Genomic DNA, 25795 nt, shown 5'->3' with positions numbered 1-25795 from the left:
AGAAGGTATCAGGGTGAACAAGAAAATACTCTTCAGCCATGACGTTTGTTTTCAGCTTTCTTTAGAAGCCAGATTCCACCGAGCCATAGGACTGAACATTAGGAGGCAAATCATGTGAAACCCTAGCGCGAACTCATATCTAGTGATAAAACTGCACTGAAGAATTTTGTCTGTGTGCTGGTTGTCTGCTGGAGCCTTAATACAGGACTGTCATATTAATGACGATAATCATTATTATGCAGATGGTGTGGGTTTCCATTCTCAAGTGAGAGGCTAGACAAAAATCAGAACTGTCAAACTGCAAAAAGTTTTGATATTTCGCAATCAAAACTAATACTGCCAACCAGCAACAACAACAACAACAACAACAAAACCCTAACCAACTGCGTATCAAACCAGAACCTGCTTCTCACAAGGCACTGGCTGACATGGACGTTCCTGTTCATCTCACTGCAGCAAGCTTCAGCCAGCAGCTGGTGGTGTACCAGCTACTGCACCTACCAAACCAGACACACTTCTGCAAAGAATTTCTATTCAGACAAATTAGCTTTCTCCAATGAAGCACTATTTTACCAGAAAATTTTGGTACCTGTTGAGCATTATTATCTGTATGATTAACAAAAAAAGAAAGTTTTTAGGGAGCTACCAAGCTCAAAAACAGGGCACTGTAGAACGGACTGAAGGCAAATGCAGAAATTTGCTTATGCTGCGTGTGGCTGGTGGTTTCATTTTATTTTTAAGTAATTCAATTTAAAAAAAAAATTCTGGAAATTCTTAAAGCATAGGAAAAAATTGGTGTGTGAAAAATTAGTTCTGAAACATATCTGGAATGGTTTCCTGGCTATAAGTCTTATTTAATTCTTTAATAAGCAGGAAGAAAATTATGTATAATTAGTGCATGGAAAGTCCTGTATTGGCAGAATTAATTTAATAAGCTTAAATTACCTTACCCTGAATAATGACAAGTATCCTTAGTAATAAAGACTGATTTCTGATACGTTAAAATAATTTAAAAATATTTTGAAGAAATTTTCTATTTTAAAAATTTTCTTTAAAATGGTGTGAAAGTAAAGGAAAAATAAAAGGCACCAATATTGCTGATATAATATGAAAGTCAAATCCACAGTGTTCAGCAACAGGACAATGCTAAAGACAATGACATTCAGTTTCTAAGAAATAAGCCTGGAAAATGAACATGACATGCCTATGTATCTTATTATACTGTAGGCAGCAAAGAATAATATGAAAAGTCTTCAATAAATTCAGCTTGTAATGTTACCATCATAACTGTCTATATTAGTATTTGGAAATATTTCAAACTGCATATATTCTATACAGAAAGCATTTTGGAAGACTTCATATTACAGTATTTATTTTTAATGATTTTACTGTTCATTTTATGACAGAGTATTTCAGACAAGAATGTAGACTTTTCTATTTTGGGTATGGGAGTGAGGTGCATTTGCATGTCCAAGGAAGAAGTAAAAATTAAAAAGGAAAAGGCAAAGACAGGAGTCTGAGGAAAAGAAAGGAAGATAGAAAAACACCACAGTTTTTCCCATTCATTTCTCTATCTCATATTTGGTTTTATTTGTTGGATCTTGATGTTTACACCCAATCACCATTCACAGGACTATGTTTTCACTTGTTTCTAACTTTTCTAAATATTAATAATATTTTCAAGCCATATAGATACATTGACCTAATTGAAAATTATCTGCCATCCAAAACCTGTATTCTATTTCCAAAACCAAGATAATTTTTTTTTTCCTAATTAGAGAAAGAAAATCAAATAACTGCTTTTACAGAACTCTACTATACCTTTCTGGATTAGTCATACTATTTTAGGGGATAACATGGCACCTCTCAGAGTTGTGGTGGTTTTGCAGTTATTTTAATTTCAGGTTAATAAAGTCTTGTCTGGGAATTCTTCTCTAGTATTTGAGAACTTTAACTCCTGCTTTCTTCCACAAGAGTTCTGCAACTATTTTGCCTATCAGTTCCATCAAATTCTTGCCTTGTGGATAGCTAGAATATGCCTGTAACTGCTGTACCTGTCCCTCAACATTCCTCAGATGTAATCAGAGTTTTATAGCTACTGATTCAGCTAAGATAAGAAGCAGACAATATACCAGATATAAAGTGTTACTGCAAAGATTTTTTTTTTTAAAGAATGTTTTCAAAACATGCTGACTTTTTTTTTTAAGAAGTCTTCTTGTACTAAAATTTAAATACGCAAAGATCAACAATGTCCCAAAAATCAGAGAGAGCACTAAAATTTCCTTTCTTTGCTAAAAACAGACTTCAGATTAAGACTTCATGGTATGACCATTCCCACTACAGACATCAGGCATCCACTATTAGACAGATTCCCCAGACTATTCTTGGTGAATCTACTGACACCACCTGCATTATGCAGCATTTTCCCATTTTACCCTATACATTCACTTCTGTTTTATTTTGAAACTCTCCAATTAGTATAATAATTTCATTATCCAAGAAAAAAAAGGTATTTTCTCCAAAAAGCAATTATGTAACTATGCAAGGAAGAATTCAAACCAAGCAGACTTTTCAAAGTTAAAGGCTGAAAAATCATTGTATACATTTTTAAAATTATGTATATTATACTTAAATTAGACATTTAAATATGCTATTTAAGTTCAGTGTCAGAATTAACCATGCTGAATTTAGATTAAAATAACATTTTGCTAAACTACATTACTGAAATCAGCAACCTGCAAGTACTAAGTATCATCTAAATAGCTGCCAGCAACGTTCTCATAAAGAATGCCTAAAACAGTAATCACAGAAAAATTTTAAAGGTCCGACATACTTAAAAAAGCACTTGAGGCACAGTAGTTCTGTATTTGCAAAATGCTTTGTTAATGTTCATCTGGAAAAATCCCTTATCCTCTCCATGGCAAAATTTGAGAAATTTCAATCCCAAAAGTACAAAACAACGTAAGAGTCAATACACTTCTTGATGTTACACCCCTGTAATTACTTTAAATCTAGCTTGATACTTTATTAGAAATAAAGTGGTTTGCTACCTGCTAAATTTTACAGTTTAAGAGTCTCATAGTACAGTTATTTAAACATTCGATAAATTCTACCAATACAACAGTACCACTGTCTCAAGACAGTGCATATACTGCAGCAGTGAGTAACTTTTGCCTTCACTTGAAGTAGCTGGAAGATGTGGCTGATTCCCTTTGTAAGATCAGACACCTAAAACAATACTAACCTGTACCCCAAGCACGAACATAAATTTGGTACCCATTGACAGAGGATTTGGTCGTTTCACATATGTCTGCATCTGTGACAAAGAGACAGTGCCAAAGAGACATCCAAGAAGCTTACAGAGAGGGCAGCAAGCCTGGCCTAAAAAATTATGATTGCCCAGAACACATAAGAAAGTGTACACTTCACCTAGAGTACTGAATTGAAGTGTATATCTATTACTACATATATAGATATTATAAAAATAATGCCTCATTGTTTAAAAATGATCTTTGGTTTTGTTTCTCTGACTCAAAAATTGAACGAGAGACTCAACTTCACTTGCTCAGCTACTGTGACCTCAGAACAGTAGTCCACATACACGTGCTGGAGATTTAAAAAACAGCTAAAACATTTTATTTTTTAAGTGACTGTGAAAATTGAAAAGAGGAAGGGAAATGTTACCTATAAAAGAAAAGGACACAACAGATATTTCTCTCATACAAACTCTGCAGGAGAATGACAACTAGTTGACCAGGCGAATGTCAAAACAAACCATTTCTTAAGCATATATGAGACATGTCATAGCACAAAATTTAACTTTTCTTATCTAAAAACATTCTAGACAATATAGTTATTGCCTTCAGGTCCTGAATCCCATATAAAATTATGTTTGTCTTAAGCTTGCATATACAAAACTTAAAATACATGAAGTTCCATTACTTTTATTCTTCAAAAAGCCAAAACCAGATGAAACTCAATTTCATTCACTTTCTGTATATTGTTTTTCTGGGTTTTTGTGTGTTTTGTTTTAATTTTTTTTTTAATCAGCTTCATGATCATAGAATGCAGGTCAGTAGCATATTGAAACAGTTTACAAAAAAAACCTCTGGAATGTACCTTGCTAAATTTGTTTTCTAACCTTTCCATCCTAAAAAGAAAAATGTAACAGTATATAAAATAAATGTATTCCAATTTAATTGGTATTGTTGGCATTTTTTGTTTTGTTTTTAAACATTCCGCAAGGCAAGAAAGGAAGACTTCAGAAGCGCACTTTGGTCTACAGATTGTGCAAGTTTGCAACAGCCTTCAAAAGCTGCAGGAGATCATTGAAAATCCTAAAAATGCTGTTGGTTAAGATTTATGATCGAGAAACAAAAGCTGTCAACTATAATCTTTAGTACCTAAACTCGGACATTAAGCTGAAGCCATTTAGCACCTTAAAGAAAAGCGCTGAGACCTAATATTTGACTATGAATTTTATGGGAAATGAGCATAGGAGGAGACAACAAGTTGCTGCCCAGGTAACTTATACTGAGGAAAATGCCTCAGTATTTATATTAGCTAGTCCCAAAATACTGATACATTCATGATAAGATTAATCACAGAATTCTGTTCCAGATGTTGAAATTCCTAGCCAAGAGAGGCCAGAAGGTATTACTCCTAGATGCTAATATTGGCAGTTTCCTCACTAGTGGTGAAGTACTGCCCTGTACTAAGGACCAAAAAGAAGTAAGTACTAAAGGGAAACATCCAGAAAGGATGGAGAAAAATGCTGCCTGCTTGAAACCACAGCCTCGCTCAGCTTTAGCTTTACCCATCTGTCTTTTGCCAGAGCTCTGAATGCTCGCACACAGGGTTATCTTGATAGTGATAAAATCATGGGGTAACATACAAATCAGGTCGTGGCCATCTGCATATGGTTGACACTATGTCTACAACATTTGTTTTGAATTTGCTTAGGAACTGCTTTCAGATGTCAAAAGGAGGATGTCAGAAGACAGCTGATCCTTGTGAGAGTCAAGTATTGAGAGGCCAAGTGGTAGAAAAGTAGTTTTCCATCACTGAGTATACTCTTCCAACTTAAGCATTTCGTATCCCGTATGCTTATGACTTGTCTTGGGTGAGAAAGCAGTATCTCCTAGTCAGCAATCTCAAAGAAGCCCTGGAAAACCAGAGCATCTTCCCCCTTCATTTGCAGTATGACAGTTTTGTATGCATTCTTGTCTCAGTTGAGACAGCACAGTCAGTTTACAGTAATATTCGTATTAGCCTCCATCTAGCTTCCCTTTAAAACATAATAATCATCTAGAAACAATGTACCCAAGTTTGTTTGTGCTGGTCAAGCCTCTGAACATTTGATCCATTGGCCATGAACGGTATCAGTTACTCACAATTTTTTTTCACGTATCATCAAAGACTTGAGAGGTAATTAGATATTTTGAATCAAAACTCACTTAAGATCTCCAGAATTTATTTACAAACAAAAAGACTGAACCCCATGAATCCCAATATACTACTGACTGGTGAACATATGCAAAGCACATCCACACATTCATTTCTTATGCATTATTTTGAAGCTTTCTGAATTAAGATTACAAATAAAGATTTGCTTTAATAACAATACAAAATGAAACAACTAAAAACAACAAGCCACAAACCCACTCAGTAACAAGAGATGAAATCAAATTATTTCAAAGTGAGGATTTGTATAATCAAAATTATCCATACAACTTCAACCAGCAGTTTCTGGCAACATTCCTATGCAGCTATTTTCATAGATGTTTCCATATACAAACAAATTATTACTAGAAAAACATGCAAAATTCAGTCCTATGGCTGGCTAAAGTTTGGCAACTACAGAATTCCAATGCATACACGACCGCACAAGTGCAGGCTCTTTGTAAGCACCGCCTCTTCAAATAAAGCAAAATCACGTTCAAACATTTTTCAACAGCAGCCGGATTTTTGGCCAATCAAGGAGGCCTGAATATATTCTGCACAACTCTCAGGCCCTGAAGTGCAAGAAATATGAGTTAAATGAGCAACATTTAAAGAAGAAAGGTTTTCACTTTCTTTGAGTAATTCTGGAGGAGCTTCATGTGCAACAGTAAATTCGTGGTCTGTCCCTGCTATGAGCCCTGTGGAGTGTTAATAATGCTGGCTTTGGGATGATACAAAAAAAGATTCCACTGCTTGCATTTTATCAGTTCACGCTTGGGAGGGATAAAGCTATTTACTGTGCCTATATGCTGGGCCATACAATTTTTTTTTTTTAATGTCTGATTATCCGCAAATAAAACATTCATTTCTGTATATGTGTATGTATGCGCACACATATTCCCCTACAGACAAATATACATCCGGTAAGTTAGCACAACTCTTTGTTTCAAGAACAATCAACTACAGCAGGCGGGGGGGGGGTGGTGGTGGTGGTGGAAGAACTAAAGCTGGCATGAAGACAAATCCGTTTGCAAGCACTGACGTGTACCGCCTACTCTAGTTCAAGTCACAGCACAAGACTCAGTAGTTTGGATTGCCGAACGGGAGAAGACCAGCCTAAACACCAAAGACCACATCTCATAATGGTAATACTGGTACAGAACTGTAAGCCTTCAGGCTTAGGGAGGCCTGAAAAAAAAAACAAACCAACACTAAAAGCTCAAATTCTTTCTTTTGTACAAATAGGAAAGACAATAAGGGGAAAAAAAGAGGAAGCCAAACATTCCTAGAGAAAGGACAAGTGTATGTAAGTACCTCTCACTAAATATTACCATACCAATTCTGAATTCCAATATAAAATCAATTTATTTTGAAAGCAATCATGCATTAATATGAATAGCATGATCTATTACAGCAGCCAGTCAGCTAAAACATTAGAAAAGTCATCATGGATTCCACAACATTCGCATTAGTTCAAAATTACTGGCACCAGCACAATCCACACATTTGCGTATAAACTGATTTCAGTTGTTTCTAACCAGAGAACATTCTCTCCTCTATCTTTTCTTTTTCAGACATTGAAGGGTAGAGTGCATCATTCACTGCACTTAGATTTGCAGCTCTCCGAAACAAGGGGCACACTTCATTTTCCATACAGATACTGCCTCACCAAATTGGAGGGGTAGGGGATGTTTGTAGAATTTCTTACGGTGCAGTTTTATAACACTGAGAGTCAACCCAGATCTGTCAGACCTGTCCCTCTCTTACTCCAGCATACATGCGCCTGATGAGTGACACTACTGAAAAATCCCTTTTCTGGTTAGGTTACCTTTCAGATAGATCTGCTTCTTGAACCAGCTCATTACATGGCTGTAAAAACACACAGGGGAGGGTGGGGCTGCTTCAGCCCAATCTCAGGGTGCAGGTTAATGAAACTCTGAGTTGATTTAACATGGTCAAACCAATGTACACAGTGTCCCAAATTAACCAATCCCTGCAAGTAACAGTTCTGCCACCCCAAGACTGTCATACAGCTTCTACCAGCACAACGAGGGGGTAGTAGGTGACTGTTTAAGTCACACTGATCCAAATGAAAACTAACCTGGAAAAAAAATGGTTTTGAATAGGACCACTTCCACAACCCAGTATCCTGCAGGCCACAGGCACTCCTGAGTTGGTGTGTGGAAAAGGATGGCCCACAAGCAAGCAAGAGTATTTCACTGGCTCAAAGTGCTGGCTTTGGTGTTTGTGCTTCTGCACGTTCCAGCAGAGTGAAGGACACCAGGGTCTGATTCAGGGCAATCCTCCAGCTACTGGTGTAGCAAGTCCATCCTTTCCAACTACCCTACATTCCCCCTCCCTGCCTACAATCAGTACATGCTTCCACTTTTTACTTTTCTCCTCTTACTCTTCACAAACTTGATTTGTTTCTACAACTCTGAGAGTGCTGCTGACTCAAACAAGGCAAATTACTTTGAATCGTTATTCTCCCTGAACAGCAATGGCAGCAGTGGGGAAGATGAATAACTGTTTCCTTCAGTAGCAGCACCAACTTAAGAGTACTCAAAGTAGTCAGGTACAACAGTGTCAGGATGACAAGCTTCCAGACACAGTTCTGGCATCCTGTAGAGAAGACTTGCATTTTTTTATTTTTAGATACACTAACTTGCTTTTGACTATGTTAAAATACCCGCTATGCAGGTCAGCTCAGATTACTAAGCTGACTTGCAGTACTCTGCAGAACTAACCTGTCATTACTTACCCTCCACCTTTTCACCTTCCTGATGAAATTATTTTTGCCCACAGCTTTGTTTTCAAGCAGAAGATTGATAAATATGATGAAAAGCAGTGGGAAAATCCTCAACATCCCCTAAAAATGCTAGCAATTAATATTTTCCTCATTTATAAAATTTTTATGTGATTGGCTAGTTTTAAAATTAATTTTATGGGGATGTTGCATGATGCCAGGAGTTCAACCAGTGTTGACAGGCGTTAAATCAAAAACTTAAACTCATCACAGCCCACATACTGACTGAAGTCAGACTGACTCTCAAGATTCTCAAGCCCGTCTGAATTAGGGCACAACCCCAGAGTACAACTTCTCAGGAGGCAGAGCCGATGTAGGAGAGTCCCTGAAGATCTCTCTCAAAGCAGCTTCACTGCTAGGTAAAATGTAGTGAACTCCATCCTCGTAGATGTATATGGGTGTCAGAAACCAATTTTAGCATCAGAAATGGAGTGGCACACAGAGCTGCAGCTCTAGGATGAGTATGCTTTAATCTACATAAGAAATCCAACTCAGAATGCTCCAATGTGCAGAAGAGCCTAAACTACGAACAACAGGCAAAAATGTCAAAATGAAACAAAATTAAATGGCAGCCTTTTTACTATGTCATCTGACTGAAGGTGTTTTAACCTTTAAAGGCAAAAGGCTAGCACTGAAAGAGCTTAAACTTTGGAAAACATTACACACCACCCCCACTTTCCCAGCTGAGGTTTAGAAACATAGCCTTTAACTTGGTTTTCACTCCCAGTTCCCAAGTAAAGAGATTTTTTTTAACAACTTATTAGGTTTTCTACTGACCTACTTCCAGTTGTACCAACGTGTATATATTCTACAAAGATATAGCTTTAGTACTTGGTGAACCCTCCATTTTCCTAAAGCAAAATATTCATGATTTTACAGCAGTCTAGACTACCAGTTCCAACTGCGACACAGCTGAAATCTTATTTCCAGATTCCCAATTTCCCTTAGGCTGCAGAGTTATGTCTACTTTCATATTCTACATACATTTTCTAAGAAAAAAAAAGTCACTAACGGCTCACAAATGCAACTCCTAGACCTTCATTTACTGACTTCACACAAGCAAAAATAGTACTATTTTTCTTGTCACTGGAATTTTACTGGTGATAGCAGAAGTGGGAGCTTTAGAGAAGAGATGGATTAGAAGTTTTTCAGAAATAGTGACACATGCCAACTACATTTACAAAGGATGACTGAATAACTTATTTAAATAAACATGTATTTTCAGCAAAAAGCTTTAAAGTTGCCTTGCATTTCTTTGTTTTGCTTTGTAAGTGAATGAACGTTAACTCTGCAGCAATTCAGTGCTGAGAAAGAATAACCTGTCAAAAACCAAACATATAGGGTAACCTTTTCCACCTCCCCCCAGAATGCTGAATTCGGTTTCCACCATCAAAAGTAAGCATTGAGGTTACGTTATTTCATTCTTAATACTGCAACAGCTTAAGAATTAAACTTCCCTTCATTTATCCTACAATACATTGTGCCATTGCACGAACAAAGGGGTGTAATTTCTGAATGGTTCCTCTTCACTGTTTCATGCAGGCGAAGTTTTTAAAGAAAAAAAAAAAATCTATTCTTTCTAATGACTAGGACTAGGACTTCAGGACTAAAGCCCACAGAAAGGCACTGCAGGAAGTGAGAGTTAAGCGACAGAGTATGAGGTTTTACTCTTTTAAATCACAATGAAAGAACAATTTTTATATTCCTCAAAAATTTATTTCAAATAATTCCCTACTAAATTATGGCTATGGTTTGATTACATTTCAATGAGTTTATTATGGAGAACCATTACTGCATTTTGGATAATTAAGTACATGCATATAAGAACACAGTTAAAACACAAAATGGTATTAAGATAACAGGATTTACGCAACTTTTACTACTCTATCTGAAGATAGAGCGAAAATTTTAAGGGGGAATAACCAACAGCATTTTCCTTTCATTAAATTGGTAACACAAATAAAGTCAATCGGTGGTGTTTGTTTTTTTTTCAAGGAACAACTTATTTTAACACACTTCTTTTCACATCCACACTATGGCATCATTATAAGGCTCAAACTGCACATTTTCTTTATATTAAGCACTTCCTAAGTTCAAATCTACTTTTGCTGCACACATTTTACTTCAGCATTTGTACCAATGAATGCAGCTATCATTTTAGTTAAAAACCACCACTTTAAGTTAAAAAATTAGTAATATTTTCAAATACCATGCACAGGTCTCTACCAGTCTGTGGGTTAAGAAAGTATTAAAACATTTTTGTGCTTTATTTTAGCTGTTTATCTCCTTTACCTCTCTTATATGAAATGAGTTTTATCATAAGCAGCAAAATTAACGATGGCTGGTTTCCAACAGATCTGTTCCCCATCACTCTCCTCCAAAACAGCTGCCAATTCACTCCCTCTGCATTCCTCACTCTCACCCTCCTGCCCTACCTGCCTGCTCCCCTCAGGGTGCTGTGCCTGGAGAGCTGGGGAGGGGGCAGCATATCCCAAAAAACATTTGGAATACCCATGTGAGAACTAGCTGAATCTACTCCAGCTAGCACACTGGCTGCTGCCTTCTGAAACGTTTAACAGCGCTGATCCATTTCCCTTGTATAAACAGAATTTGGATGCGTCTATTCTGCTCAGCACCAATTAGACAAATCTTGCATCTCTGAAACCTTTGCCCAACTGCCAGCAAGTTCTGAACTAATGTAACTTCAGGGAAGATAAGTAATGAAGAAATTAGACTGATCAGATAAAAACCTGATTTCATTACAAAAGCAAGCTAAAGACATTTGTCCAGACAAAGCACTATCACATACACAAAGTAAACTGAAAAACATAAATATGCTTTTCTTTCAATTTTTTAAGAGACCAATTCTCAGGCACTTAAAACTACAGTAGTAAGATTTTCACAGTAAGTACAAGTTTGAAGTTGGTCTTTCAATAGTCTCTCACATGAGATCATAGAACCATAGAATTGTTAAGGTTGGAAAAGACCCCCAAGATCATCGAGTCCAACCGCTAACCTATCACTGCCAAGTCCACCACTAAACCATATGCTCAAGCACCACGTCTACCCTTCTTTTAAATACCTCCAGGGATGGAGACTCAAACACCTCCCTGGGCAGCCTGTTCCAATGTCTGACAACCCTTTCCGTGAAGAAGTTTTTCCTAATGTCCAACCTAAACTTCCCCTGGCACAGCTTGAGGCCATTTCCTCTCATCCTATCGCTTGTTACTAGCAAGAAGAGACCGACCCCCACCTCGCTAAAGCCTCCTTTCAGGTAGTTGTAGAGAGTGATAAGGTCTCCCCTCAGCCTCCTCTTCTCCAGACTAAACAACCCCAGCTCCCTCAGCCGCTCCTCATAAGACTTGTTCTCTAGACCCTTCACCAACTTTGCTGCCCTTCTCTGGACACGCTCCAGCACCTCAATGTCCTTCTTGTAGTGAGGGGCCCAAAACTGAACACAGTACTCGAGGTGCGGCCTCACCAGTGCCGAGTACAGGGGCACTATCACCTCCCTGCTCCTGCTGGCCACACTATTCCTGATACAAACCAGGATGCCATTGGCCTTCTTGGCCACCTGGGCACACTGCTGGCTCACGTTCAGCCAGCTGTCAACCAACACCCCCAGGTCCTTCTCCTCCAGGCAGCTCTCCAGCCACTCCTCCCCAAGCCTGTAGCGTTGCATGGAGTTGTTGTGACCCAAGTGCAGGACCCGGCACTTGGCCTTGTTAAACCTCATACCGCTGGCTCCAGCCCAACGATCCAGCCTGTCCAGGTCCCTCTGTAGGGCCTTCCTGCCCTCCAGCAGATCGACACTTCCACCCAGCTTGGTGTCATCTGCAAACTTACTGAGGGGGCACTCAATCCCCTCATCCAGATCATCAGTGAAGATATTGAACAGGACCGGCCCCAACACTGAGCCCTGGGGAACACCACTCGTGACTGGCCGCCAGCTGGATTTGACTCCATTCACCACCACTCTCTGGGCTTGGCCGTCCAGCCAGTTTTTAACCCAGTGCAGAGTGCACTTGTCCAAGCCGTGAGCAGCCAGCTTCTCCAGGAGAATGCTGTGGGAGACAGTGTCACAGGCCTTACTAAAGTCCAAGTAGAATATGTCCACAACCTTCCCCTCATCCACTAAGCGGGTCACCTTATCATAGAAGGAGACTGGGTTAGTGAGGCAGGACCTCCCTTTCATAAACCCATGCTGGCTGAGCCCGATCCCCTGGGTGTCCCGCATGTGCTGTGTAATGGCATTCAAGATGATCTGCTCCATGACCTTTCCCGGCACCGAGGACAGGCTGATAGGCCTGTAGTTCCCCGGATCCTCCTTCCGATCCTTCTTGTAGAGGGGCATCACATTTGCTAGTTTCCAGTCATCCGGGACCTCCCCGGTTGACCACGACTGCTGATAAATGATGGACAGTGGCTTGGCAAGCTCCTCCGCCAGCTCCCTCAGTATCCTTGCATGGATCCCATCCAGCCCCATGGACTTGTGAAGAAGCAGGTTGGTGACTGCCCCCTCTTCAACAACTGGGACTTCATTCTGCATACTAGCTCCATTTCCCAGCACAGGGGCCTGACAACCCTGAGGATGACCAGTCTGACTATTAAAGACTGAGGCAAAGAAAGCATTAAGTACCTCAGCCTTCTCCTCATCTTTCCTGGCAAGGTTACCTTCCGCATCCAGCAAAGGAGGGAGATTCTCCCTGGCCCTCCTTTTGTCACTGATGTATCTATAAAAACATTTTTTGTTATCTTTAACGGTGGCGGCCAGTTTAAGTTCTAGTTGGGCCTTCGCCTTCCTAATCTTTTCCCTGAATAACCTCACAGCATCCTTGTAGTCCTCCTGAGTCACCTGCCCCTTCTTCCAAAGGCAGTAAGCTCTCCTTTTTCTCTTGAGTTCCAGCCAAAGCTCACTATTCAGCCAAGCCAGTCTTCTCCCCCACCTGCTTGACTTACGGCACATGGGGACGGCCTGCTCCTGCGCCTTTGACACTTCCATCTTTAATAACATCCAGTCTTCCTGGACTCCTTTGCCCTTCAGGACTGCCTCCCAAGAGACTCTGTTAACCAGACTCCTTAACAATCCAAAGTCTGTCCTTCTGAAGTTCAGGGTAGCAGTTTTGCTGACCTTCTTCCTTACTTCTCCAAGAATCGAGAACTCTGTCATGTCATGGTCACTGAGCCCAAGACAGCCTCCGACCGCCACATCACCCACCAGGCCTTCTCTGTTCATAAACAGCAGGCCCTGCGGGGCACCTCCCCTGGTTGGCTCGCTCACCAGCTGCGTCAGGAAGTTCTCTCCCACATACTCCAGGAACCTCCAAGACTGCTTTCTCTCTGCTGTGTTGTATTTCCAGCAGATATCTGGTGAGTTGAAGTCTCCCACGAGAACAAGGGCTAGAGATTGTGAGACTTCAGCCAACTGCTTGTAGAGTACTTCATCTGTCTCCTCATCCTGGCTGGGTGGTCTATAACAGCCTCCCACCAGGATGTCTGCCTTATTGGCCTTCCCCCTGATCCTTACCCATAAGCACTCAACCTTATCACGACCGTTGTTGAGTTCTAGACAGTCAAAACACTCTCTAACATACAAGGCTACCCCTCCACCTCTCCTTCCTTGCCTGTCCCTTTTAAAGAGCTTATAGCCATCCTCTGCAGCACTCCAGTTGTGTGAGTCATCCCACCACGTTTCCATGATGGCGATCACATCATAGTTTTCCTGGCATGCAATGGCTTACAGCTCCTTCTGTTTATTGCCCATGCTGCATTCATTGGTATAAATGCACTTCAGTTGAGCTATTGATCTCTTCTCCAACACAGGCATGCCACCCCCAGGCTCATAGCTAGCAAGACTGGTTTTATCGCCTTCCCCCTTCGTATCCAGTTTAAAGCCCTCTCAACGAGGCCTGCTAACTCCTGAGCCAGAATCCTTTTCCCTCTTTGCGACAGGTGAATCCCATCTGTCTCAAGCAGGCCTGGGGCCATGTAAACTGCCCCACGATCCAAAAAAACAAAATTCCACTGCTGGCACCAGCCTCTGAGCCAGGGGTTAATGAGATGGGACTTCCTGTTCCCTTCCGTATGCCTCCCGGCTACCAACTGGATGGAGGAAAACACTACCGTGCTCCTGATCCTTCAAGTAATCCCCCCAGTCCTCTAAAGTCCCTTTTGATTGTCTTTGCACCTCTCTCAGCTATCTCACCACTGCCGATCTGAACAACCACTAGATGCAGTGATAAAAATAGTTTCAAGATCAATAATTACACAATATTTTTTTTAAAAAAAGTAAACCTGCAGATCTAAAGCTATTGCCTGATGGTCAATCAGATTATTTCCATAGAAAGCCATAAGAAAGACAGAGGCTACAACTGCAGATGAAAGGGAATTCTTTAATGACTGCAAGCAAATGCTAGTACTACTAAACACTAACATATCTACTTTTTTTTTTAAGCGTGTGCATTTTTCAGGTGCTGTAACCAGCAATGAAGAGTGTGGAAGAAGACTCCAGAAATATTTGATACCTCCAAACTCCTTTTAAAATTTTCTTTCTCCTTCTCTTTCATCTTCAATGTCTGTATCAGTTCAAAAGATCATTTGTAAACAGAAAAGACATATGTCTCTCTGATTTTTATTAATGTATTTTGCCAGTACAAAACTTTTTCTCTGCTTCAACAGTTTGGAGAGTTTTGATAAATCTCTGGAGATAAATATCTTAATTTCTACCATAAGGTATTAAAATACAACACTAAAAACATTATATAAATCCTAAAATCGCTAATGACTACACCAAATAGTGTTTCAGCAAAAGGTGACAGGCTCTATTCATGGAAGACAATAGAGTACCATTAAGATTAGGTAATATTACTGAACTAGAAAGAAATAGGAATTCCCTTGAGAATAAGACATTAAAAAGGCTGACCAGTCTTCACAGTAATTTTGAATGGATTTTCCCCCACTGTGGCTGCAAAACTGATCCTAACATTGCAAGCTCTGACATCTCCATCAGATAAGTATGTATCATCTGGCTCACATAAATAAAAGATACGTTTAGGGTATCCCATGCTATCTAGGTGCCACGAAGTTTTCAATCTTCCTTTCCAAGCAGGAACCTACTTTGTGCCAATTTTATCTTTGTTTACCTTTGACAGTACTTCATCATGCTTAAGACATCTTTGCAACAGCCAAATTCTGATGTCAGCACAGCAGTGGGAATACAGTTCATTAGTTTGCTGCAGCTGCAGAGCCAGCAATCACACGTTGCTTTGAGTGACACCAAAAATAAGCATGTGTTTTAGATTTCCAGGTAACAATGATGATTAAGAAGATATTGCAGTCTGGAGAAATTTCATATACAAAGAATGTTTAACATAGATTGGGGACTAGACAAAAGTTCTGTTTCTTTAACTACCAAAATGGCTATAATATCTACTGTGAACAAATGATCTGCTAATTATTTTGTCTGTTGTTTTTCTTTTTGGTAGCAAAGATGCACATAGGCATTAAGCAGATAAAATAATATGAATTGATTCAAGTAGAAAGGGAAGAAAAGTAATCTCAGAAGTAGTTTGATTTCCCTCCGTATCAATCATCTCCATATTACTGCCTGCAAACCAAGGGATCATTTTTCTTTCATGCCATAGCACTGTTGTGAGATTAACACCTCCTTTATGAGTCTTTGAGCACAGCTAAGGCTCCTGCTGTTTTGCAAACTTATGCATACAAACTCCTCATAAGAGTGCAGTGATATGTCAAGGATTTTGTACCTGAACTTTACTTAAAATATTTGAATACACAAGAAGTCTCCCACATTATACCATAAAAATACCTACTGACAGCCACACCCACCTAAAGTAGGTGACGTATATGATTAAAGCATGTCACTTATATTAAATACATCAGTTCAGCTCTGCTCTGCCACAACCCTCCAGTATAAGCCTAAGAAATACTTAACCTTCAACAATTTTTTAAAGTTACAACTTCAATGAATGCCCTTTCTTCAGGAGAGAGGAGGAAAACCCAGAATTTCTTAATTTACTGTCTGTCATTTGTTATTTTGTATGCTTTTATCACAACTCTTATTCATCTCCTTTCCAAGGTATACGATTGTTTACTTCTCAAACCCCTAGTCAGTCTCACAGAATCACAGGTTGGAAGGGACCTCAGGGATCATCTAGTCCAACCTTTCTAGGAAGAGCGCAGTCTAGACAAGATGGCCCAGCAGCCTGTCCAGCAAAATCTTAAAAGTGTCCAACGTGGACAAGTCAACCACTTCCCTTCGGAGATTATTCCAACGGTGACTGTCCTCAGTGTGAAAAATTTCCCTCTGGTGTCCAATCGGAATCTCCCCAAGAGCAACTTGTGTCCATTCCCCCTTGCCCTCTCCATGTAACTCCTGGTAAAAGGGGAGTCTCCGTCTTCTTTGTAGCTGCCCCTTCAGCACTGGTACATTGTAATGAGATCCCCTCTGAGCCTCCTTTTCTCAAGGCTGAACAAACCCAGCTCTCCCAGCCTATTCTTGTATGACAGGCTTCCCAGGCCTTTGAACATCTTGGTCGCCCTTCTCTGGACCCCTTCCAGCCTGTCCACATCCTTTTTGTAGAGCGGGGACCAGAACTGTACACAGTACTCCAGGTGTGGCCTGACCAGTGCTGAGTAGTGCGGGATAACAACTTCTTTATCTCTGCTGGTGATGCCCTTTTTGATGCAACCCAGCATCCTGTTGGCCTTTTTGGCTGCAGCAGCACACTGTTTGCTCATGTTGAGCTTCCTGTCCACCAGGACCCCCAGGTCCCTTTCCACAGAGCTGCTCTCCATCCAGGTGGATCCCAGTCTGTGCTGCACTCCTGGATTATGTTTTCCCAGGTGCATGACCTTACACTTGTCCTTATTGAGCTTCATAAGGTTCTTGTTAGCCCACTCTTCCAGCCTATCCAGATCTTCCTGCAGAGTGGCTCTCCCTTCTGGAGTGTCTACTTCCCTGCTCAATTTGGTGTCATCAGCAAACTTCATCAGGCTACACTTGATCCCGTTATCCAGATCACTTATAAAGGTGTTGAATAACATTGGGCCCCATATCAATCCCTGGGTGACCCCACTTGTGACAGGTTGCCACTTTAAAAGACAGCTATGTACCACTACCCTTTGGGTGCCGCCTGTCAGCCAGTTCCCCACCCACTGCACAGACCACTTGTCTAGGCCATAACGCATCAATTTCTCCAGGAGGAGTCCATTGGGAACCGTATCAAAAGCCTTAGAGAAGTCCAGGTAGACAATGTCAACCACTTCCCCCTGTCAACCAGGCAAGTCGCCTTGTCGTAGAAGGCCACCAGGTTTGTCAAGCACGATCTGCCCTTAGTGAAGCCATGTTGGATTTTCCCAATCATATGCTTCATTTGACTTGTGATGGCCCCCAGGAGGATTCGTTCCATAACTTTCCCAGGGTTTGAAGTAATACTGATGGGCCTATAATTACCTGGATCCTCTCTCGAGCCCTTCTTGTAGATAGGGGTAACATTTGCCTTCCTCGAGTCCTTCTGGACATCCCCCACTCTCCACAACTTCTCAAAGATTATGGAGAGTGGCCTCGATCTTCAAACCTAATGTTTACATGCGATTTGGCAAGTGATTACACACCTTTTTTATTTTTCTTTAAAAAACAAAACAAAACAAAAATCCAAACAAAAAACCCAAACAAAACAAAACACCACAAAAACCCCAACACAAAAAGAAGACCCCAACCAAAAACTTGAGGCCATTACTTCGTTCAGTCCACAGAAAGGACTTGCTCTGGAGTTAATCAAGGTTGTTTGGTAGAGGACTGTATTGCCCAATCACCAAAGGCCACCTTTCTTACTTATTGAAGCTGGAAGACTATAACTGAAGGAAAATATTGCAGGAAAGGAATATTCTATGCTATGTTTTAGAACAGTTAAGCCTGGAGACTTGCATACTAGCCTCCCATCTATTACAAAGTTTCTATATGATGCCTGTTAAACAGCCTATAACAAAGTTTCCACAGAAAATGTTTGTCATTTTCTGTGTTCTTAGGCAGAGATGATGAGGCCTGGTTTACAGAAGTGCTAGCAACTCAGAAATATAACTGAAATCAAAGGAACTTGTGGTCTAAACATGTACAGTGCAACAGAATGCACAGTCACTTCGGAACTCACGTTTTAGAAATGCCAAATCAGGCATATGAAGCCAGCTTCTCTTTCTTGTGTTTGGGTTTGGTTTTTTTCATTTCAGCAGCTCTTCAGTTCCCCATCTTTTAAACTGTGACTAAGACCACATCCTCACCTCACAAAAAAGCACTAGCTCAAGAATAAATTTAATAATTCTTCGAGGTTTATAACAGAATAAATAAGGGCATAAGAACTTCTCAACTAGTCTGTCCATTTTGCTGGTCAATCATCAGAAGTTATCATCCCTAATTCAGCAACCTCTATTTTTCCCCCTTTCAAATTGGGGCTTCTTTTCTTTCACAATATAGTTATCTTCTTGTTGCCAGGATACCATTAGAATAATATTGTACATGTGAAATTGTCGTTAATTAGTGATGCACTTGTAACAAGAAAATTATCAGATACAAAAACAAAGGGTCTCATCACCAATCAATTTGAAATTAAGTAATATCTGGGTGAACTGGGTGAGCCTACATGGTCTATTTCTCTAAGGATTGATTAAATTGGGACATTTACAAAGCAAACAGCTAATATTCCACTGGAAAAAAATCAGAACAAGATTTCTTCTTCTCTGACTAGTGGCCTGTCCTAGTTAATGAAAAACTTGATTGTAACAAGAGTCAAACTAATTAAAAAGATTAAACTATGAGCAAAATCAAATTAGAAATTTGGCTTTAGGCTTATGTGGCCAGCAATAGCTCAAGAACATTGCAAACTGCAGTCTGCAGTTAAATACAATTAATGGAAGTTTTAAAATTGTTAGAATAATTAACTGCTGATCATTACTGTAACCTGGCTATATGAAATCCACAAAACTACTTCTCATTCTTAAATGTAAGCATCTAAGTACATGCAAGTCAGAGGTCTAAGCCATGAAAATACCCATGTCACCTAAGTCTTGTCAGCAAATAGTATTATTAACTAATACAATCCAGCATACTTAATACATATATCTTTCCCTCTCCAGCACACCAAATTCTAGTGTGTGACACAATATATAATAGATTTTCTCCCCCCACATGATACTTTAATTTGTTAAGTTTCCTTCAAAATAACTACCTAAGCTTAGCCAGGTCAGATCGAAAGTCCATCTAACTACACAATCTCAGAGAGTGGTCATTAACTTATACAGAAATACCAGGTTGAGTAAAGAGCAACTTTTTTTTTCCTCTCACATACCTCCAGCCTACTCCAAAACGTTTAAGTAGCAAAAAAAGTAACCTTTCTCAGTTTTAGCATTATGTAACAGATGCCTAAAACACACCCGTGCATAATATGATAAATTATTAGCATTAACTATTTCTAGTGATATGAGGATAATCTTCCAAAGATAAAGACACAACAGGCCCAACTACAAAGAGGCCAACATCTAACAACCAGAGGAACACGCAGAAAGACAATGGGAAGAAGGAGATGGAGTGTGTTTCACTCTGGCACAAATACATATCAGATAACTAAGAAATGCCATGGAACAAGATAAGGAAGACTTCAACGCACACTAAGACTGCTAACTTCTCCAGAGGATCACAATCTAGGCCTTGGGGTGGGGTGGCAAAGTGAGAATTGGGGAGAATATGGAAGGGTGGGGGGTGGAAATCAAAAGAAACGTGCACAGAAATGCCTTGTCAGACTACCACCATGGGAAAAGCAACAAGACTACTGGACTGATTGAAAAACAAAATGGAAAATCACTCCCCCACCCCAACCCAAAACACCACCCCACCATTCCACCCCACCCCCAAAAAAATACAACCAAAAAAATCCAGAAAACAGAATATTAACCCTAGCTATGGTAAAGAACTACATTGCCTTCAACAAATTCTAACCCATAAAACTCAATTTCACAAAGAAAGGTTTTTACATTGCCTTAAACCTTTGTTAAAAATCTCTATGCTGAAACTAATTTGTCACTCCTTTTCCTTTGGAAGGTTTCAGAAACTTTTGGGGTTTTTTGGTACTTTCGTATCTTAAGTGTCTGATTAAGCGTACTTTTTACAGATGTCATGAATTAGTGTTGCTTACACTGATATCCATAGGTAAAATAAAACACTGCACTATAAATGTTTTCCTTTTTTCTACAGACTTGTCATATGCTTTAGCAAACTGTACAGTTGTTGATACAAAGCTATATCTGAATTTGTCATCGTGCATTATTTCTTTTACTTAAAAAATCTAGCAGGCAAGACAGAGACAGGGACTTTTACATTGTTTCTGCAAAACTATCTCAAAAGGTAACATTTGCCAACTGTCACATTTAAATCGACTCTGAAGTTCCTTCAACACTCTAAGGCAGGACTGCCACAGGAAGAAGTTATGACTTACCCTATATGCCAGCACAAGCATTTGTGAGCTCTCACAATAAATCAGGCAAGAAAACAATTCACGCTAAAGTTAACACAGATTTGGTGGGGTTTTTTTCCTCCCAAATTTTAACCCAGAGATGTTCACCCATCCATTTTGACACGCTGCAAAACAAAATGCTTCTAGGGAGGGTACAGAACAGAGGTTGGGAAAGCAGCAGCAGAGCGTGCCACTTTTCAGTGGCAATTCTGGCTTTGCCTACAGAGGCTGTTTAAGTCAGTCTTCTGAGAAACTTTATACATTTTGGCTTGGTGGTACTATTTTTAGTTATCTGACAATTAAGTATGCTACTATTAATCTTATTCATAATGATGACAAGGTTATATATAAAGACATCAAAATATTCTCTTGTGACCAAATAAAGTTATATCTGATATTTAACAGTTTACTGACAACAATATAAAAGTCTGGAGCTTGAGAAGGCAGTAAAATAGAGTAAATTTTGAAAACATTTCAAGAGTCATAAAGAAGCTTTGCAGCAAAGCAGATGCTGAGCTTCTAAAACTTCTTTCAACCTTCAACTATCTTACATGAAGAAATATGATATTGCTAGGACAATTGTTCTCAGTTTGTATTTAGCTGCTAGCTCAATTTTGGAACCCAAGGAGGACTACTTGGGTGCCTCGGAATTGTTTGTTTTCCGCTTCTATGGCTTGGTTAAATAAAAGTTATCACCTCTGCCCACAAGCCTTACTAAATTGACAAGCATTTGACTTACAGCCCTGAAGGCAATCACTATATAACTTGAAGAGTTGCACTGTAAAGAGGAACATTATCCCCCCTCAAAAACCCCCAACTTTTGTAGTCAAAGTACCATAAGCCTCAACTCCCTGCTACATACTAGCTGCCTAGTTTGGTTAAACTTAATTGGATCTCTTAAATGGACACTTGTCCCCAACCATAGCACATCACAGTTACAATCGCTTCTTCAATAGCTGAAATTATACACCTCATACTGTCCCACTCCAAGAAAGCACCGACCCATCAACGTAATCTAACACACCAGAAACCACCTTTTACTCCATCAAGCTCCTGAACTAGTGTTTCATTCATCATACATATGCAATCCAGAGGCGTTTCCTTTCTACACTGCTCAGAAGGTACATGTTGATTTTAAAATTCTCAATACTTCCATTTTTAGGACAGTGCTAATGTTATCATACAGATATATCAAAACACTGTAAATGAATCTGGCCTACATTTTATTACCCACAACCCCAAGCAGAAGGAGCGAAAGGATAGAAAAACATTCTTTTTAAAAGTCCTTGGCACAAAAGCTGCTGCTCAGGCACTCTGGGACAGGTGCCCAGAACGTCTCAAGTTCCAATAATAAGAAATGCCTTCATTACAAGAAGGTCTGGACACAAAAATACAGATGTGATATCAGAAAAGTTGCTAATAAGGACACAAATTTGTAACCAATTAAGCTGACCATGACTTCAATAAGCTAAAAGAACAAAAATTTGCAGGAACTGATCCAAACCCTGGTGGCCAAAGCACTAAGTTACACATGCATCTTCTATGAGAGACACAGAGAGCATCTTTAGATCATGCACGGCCAAGAAGGTGGCAAAAACTCTACAGTTTCTAAGATTGATTCATGCCTAAATTTGTACATTCTGCTAAAGCTGGCTTTTAATATTAAGTCATATTTAAAGTGTGGAAAGTTATCTTTTAATTGATCAGAACTTTTTCAAACATTTCCATCCCAAGCACCGCATCATAATATTCCACATGTCGAAGTTTGTTTTCATAAATCAAGTTGATATAAAGATTTAGATTTAATAAATAAAGATTATATATATCTCTATTCAAAAACATAAGCAAAAAAGTATCATTGGTTTAGTTCCAAAGGGTACAGTACTTCCAATTTTCTTGATGCTTCAGTAAAGCCGATATCTGACCAAAAAAATTCCTCAAACTCAGATTAAGCAGTACCGATAAGATAAGAAAAATCTTCCTCTGTTGTTTCAGTGATGGTAGGTCCACTACCAAAGTATTTGTTCCCATTTAAAGCTAATATACAGTCTTGAGGTCACCTGACTTCCTTAACAGTAGTTCATAAAAAAATGACAGAAAAAAAATCTGCTCTCAGCCTGAAAATTATGCCCAACACACACACGTGAATTCAGCAAAACATATATACATGACTTGGAAATTCTATTATTCCTATTATCTAGGAATGGCAAGCTCACCGCTGCAAGTTCTCCACTTGGGGACAAAATAAAATATCCACTTCGGTGAGCACCCCAAAACTGCACTCCTTCCCATTCCACACAGACTTTGATTCATGGTCTCCATCCAAACAATCAGAACTCTAGGATCTTCTCCTGTGACAAGGAATATGGACTTGTCCATTCAATAATTTTCAAAACTGTAATTGGACAAAAAGGCTCGTTTTCAAAGAAAAAACTGACATCTGCCTTGCTGCTCTGAAAGCAAAGCAAAGCACAAAGCCTACGTTGTCTTCACATTTATGGGTAAAACATTTTTCAATGTACTACCTGACTGGCCAAGACCATGATTGCTACTTTTAAATCTTTGTGGGGTCACTGTTGTGATGGGAAACAGATCATCAGATGAGAGAATATTTCCGATCTCTAAAAAATTATTACTATATCTCCACCCTGGGCACAGGACCAAATCCCAGATTATGACAACTTTCTGGTCCAAAGACCATGGCGTTAACAAATGAGCTGTGCCAATACTTGATCAATGCTCAACTTTATTCTCTATTTTCAGCAGAGTTAAGAAATAATAACTACAGTATCACAGTAGTGTTTCATATTTCCAGTGGAAAAAGGTATTAAGAAAATAAAAAATACAGGTAAGCCTCACAGTCCCCCAGAAGGCTGTCAAGCAAGCAGAGATGCTTTTTTAACAGTCCATTTTGCTTATGAAAATGTAGCAACTTTGCCAAGCACCAGTTATACTGAATAAGAAATAAACAATATGTATTAGATCAAATTGCAAAATCTGAGGCAGGTTTTAAATGTAAAACAATTTCAAAATTCCATCTACAAGCTCCAGAAATTAATCTTTGCTGTTTCTGAACAGTCCTATCTTTTCAGTCGATAGCCTTAGCTAGATCTAGTTGTCGCCTCTGCCCAACTACGCTCGGTCATAGTGCTGGAACCCATACGAATCTTCTAGCTTACTAACAAAAACTTTCAGTAACGTATCCTGCAATTATTACTTGTGATTCCAGTTCAGACCTCTCCCCAAAACCGTGTATGTATTTCATGTACAGATTAGCAGTTTAACGTATCAACTCTGGCTTTGGGAGAACTCACAAAAGCAGAGAAACAAATTACAAAAATGACTCCTCTTTTAAGGAAAAGTAAGGAAGCAGTATTCCCATTATGGTGTGCAGGCACGAAGGAGACATTTCAACCATGACAAGGAAACAGTTCTCTGGCAGTTCTCCTTTCCCCTGATGAAATGTTTACCTTAAGAAGCAAAAGCTGCAGGGGAGGGGACGGTGGTCAGGATTGCTTACCTACCTTTAACCGTTTAACCACCTCATCGTTGGTGATCTTGTCCGTGATCTCCTTCACTCCAGGAGGATAGTAGATGATTTTACCATCGGCAGCAGGTTTTGGTTGGGTAGCAGGGAAGTCCATCCTGGTGCTGCTGGTTATGAACTTTCCTTCTCCACAGTCCTCTACCGGCCTCTATCGGTCAGAAAACAAAAGTTCAGCAGAATGGAAATGACTTTCTAACCCTCTTTTTCCATTTCTCACCCTCAATTCGCCGAAGGCCCCGGTTATCCCCCCGCCGGCCGCGCCCCCCGCCGCTGCCCCCGCCGCACCCCCCCGCCCCGGGCGGCGCTGAGGCGAGGCCCGGCCCGCCGCCGCTCCCCGTAACTCCGGCCCCGCCGTTTCCCTCCTTTCATTGCGGGGCTCCTCCAGCCCAACACTGTTAGTTCGGAGCCGACGGTTTTACAATGAAATTTCGGGCTCGATCGAAGGATGCCCCGGGTCCGAGGGCTCGGTACGGCCCGGGCGGGGGGAGGAGGGGGCGGGGGTGCAAATCCCGGCCCCGGGGGCGGGGGGGGGTGTGCTTCGGAGCCGGCGCACCGGCCCCGGGAGACGAGGCCTAAACAGTTAGGCCTCAAAACTATCAGGAGGCAGAGAAACCAACAGGAGAGGCGGAGGGAGGGAGGGAGGGAGGCGGCGGCGAGCACAAACAAAACACCCCCGCCGCCCCCCCCCGCCCGGCGCCGGGCCCCCCGCCCGCCCCCTCCGCAGCGGCGGGAGCCCCCCCGAAAAGGGGGCCAGGCCATTCTCCACTTTCCATTTGTTCCCGCAACTTCATGTCCCCTCAGCCCTTCGCCCCACAGCCCCTCCTCGCCCCCCCGCCCCGCACCCGGTCGGGCCCACAAAGAGCCCCCCCTCCGCGCCCCGGCTCCGCGCACACACCCCCGCCCGCCGCGGGCGACGGGGAGAGCTGGGGTGGGGGGGGGGGGAGCGGGGACGGAGGGAAGCGGGACCCGGAGCCGCCTTTACCTCATGCAGCTCCGGAAGGTGCAGCATTGAGTAGCCTCCGTGCCGGGTGGTCCTCGCCGCTCCGCCGCCACCCCCGCCAGCCGCTACCCTGGCTGCTCCCGCTGCCTCCCTGCTCCGCGGTGCGGCGGCGGCGGCGGCTCCTGCTCGGGGAGGGAGGGCTGGGGGGAGGGGGAGGCTGCTCGGTGGCGGCAGCGGCGGCGGCGGCCGGGGAGAGGGGGAGGCTCCGGCGGAGCGTGCGCGGCGGGGACACAGTGCCGCTCTCCGTCCGGCCGGGGAAGAGCAGCCCGGGAGGAGGCTCCGCTCCACGCCGCGCCGCCCCCCTCCCCTTGCCCGCCCTCCGGCCTGAGACCGGGCCCGCAGCGCCGCCCAGCCAGGATCCCCCGGCCCCCGGGGCAGGGGCGAGGCAGGCCCGTAAGTCTTCTGCCCCGCCGAGCCCCGCGCAGGGCGGTGGCGGCGGGTAGTACCGGGCGCGGCCGCCGCAGCGCTGCCTCCCG

General features: G+C 41.4%; 1 protein-coding gene across 2 annotated transcripts in view; it reads right to left on the bottom strand.

Annotated features, from left to right (window-relative positions):
- The window catches only part of PDS5A (PDS5 cohesin associated factor A), a 92887-nt gene extending 67308 nt beyond the window's left edge, over positions 1–25579 (bottom strand). Inside the window, exons 1-2 of one of the 2 annotated variants that reach the window (XM_075091640.1) lie at positions 25302–25579; positions 24297–24467 (exon numbers count right to left, since the gene is read on the bottom strand). In XM_075091640.1, coding sequence (XP_074947741.1) covers positions 24297–24467; positions 25302–25328 — 198 coding nt within the window. In that variant the 5' untranslated portion in view covers positions 25329–25579. The remainder of the gene's footprint in view (positions 1–24296; positions 24468–25301) is intronic. The other variant, XM_075091639.1, reaches the window with a different exon arrangement.
- Between the last annotated feature and the right edge of the window lie 216 nt (positions 25580–25795).

Source organism: Phalacrocorax aristotelis, chromosome 4, assembly GCF_949628215.1.
Source record: "Phalacrocorax aristotelis chromosome 4, bGulAri2.1, whole genome shotgun sequence".
In the NCBI taxonomy this organism is placed as follows: Eukaryota; Metazoa; Chordata; class Aves; order Suliformes; family Phalacrocoracidae; genus Phalacrocorax; species Phalacrocorax aristotelis.
Note: the sequence above shows the minus strand (reverse complement) of the source record. Positions and strands in the feature narration are given on the sequence as shown.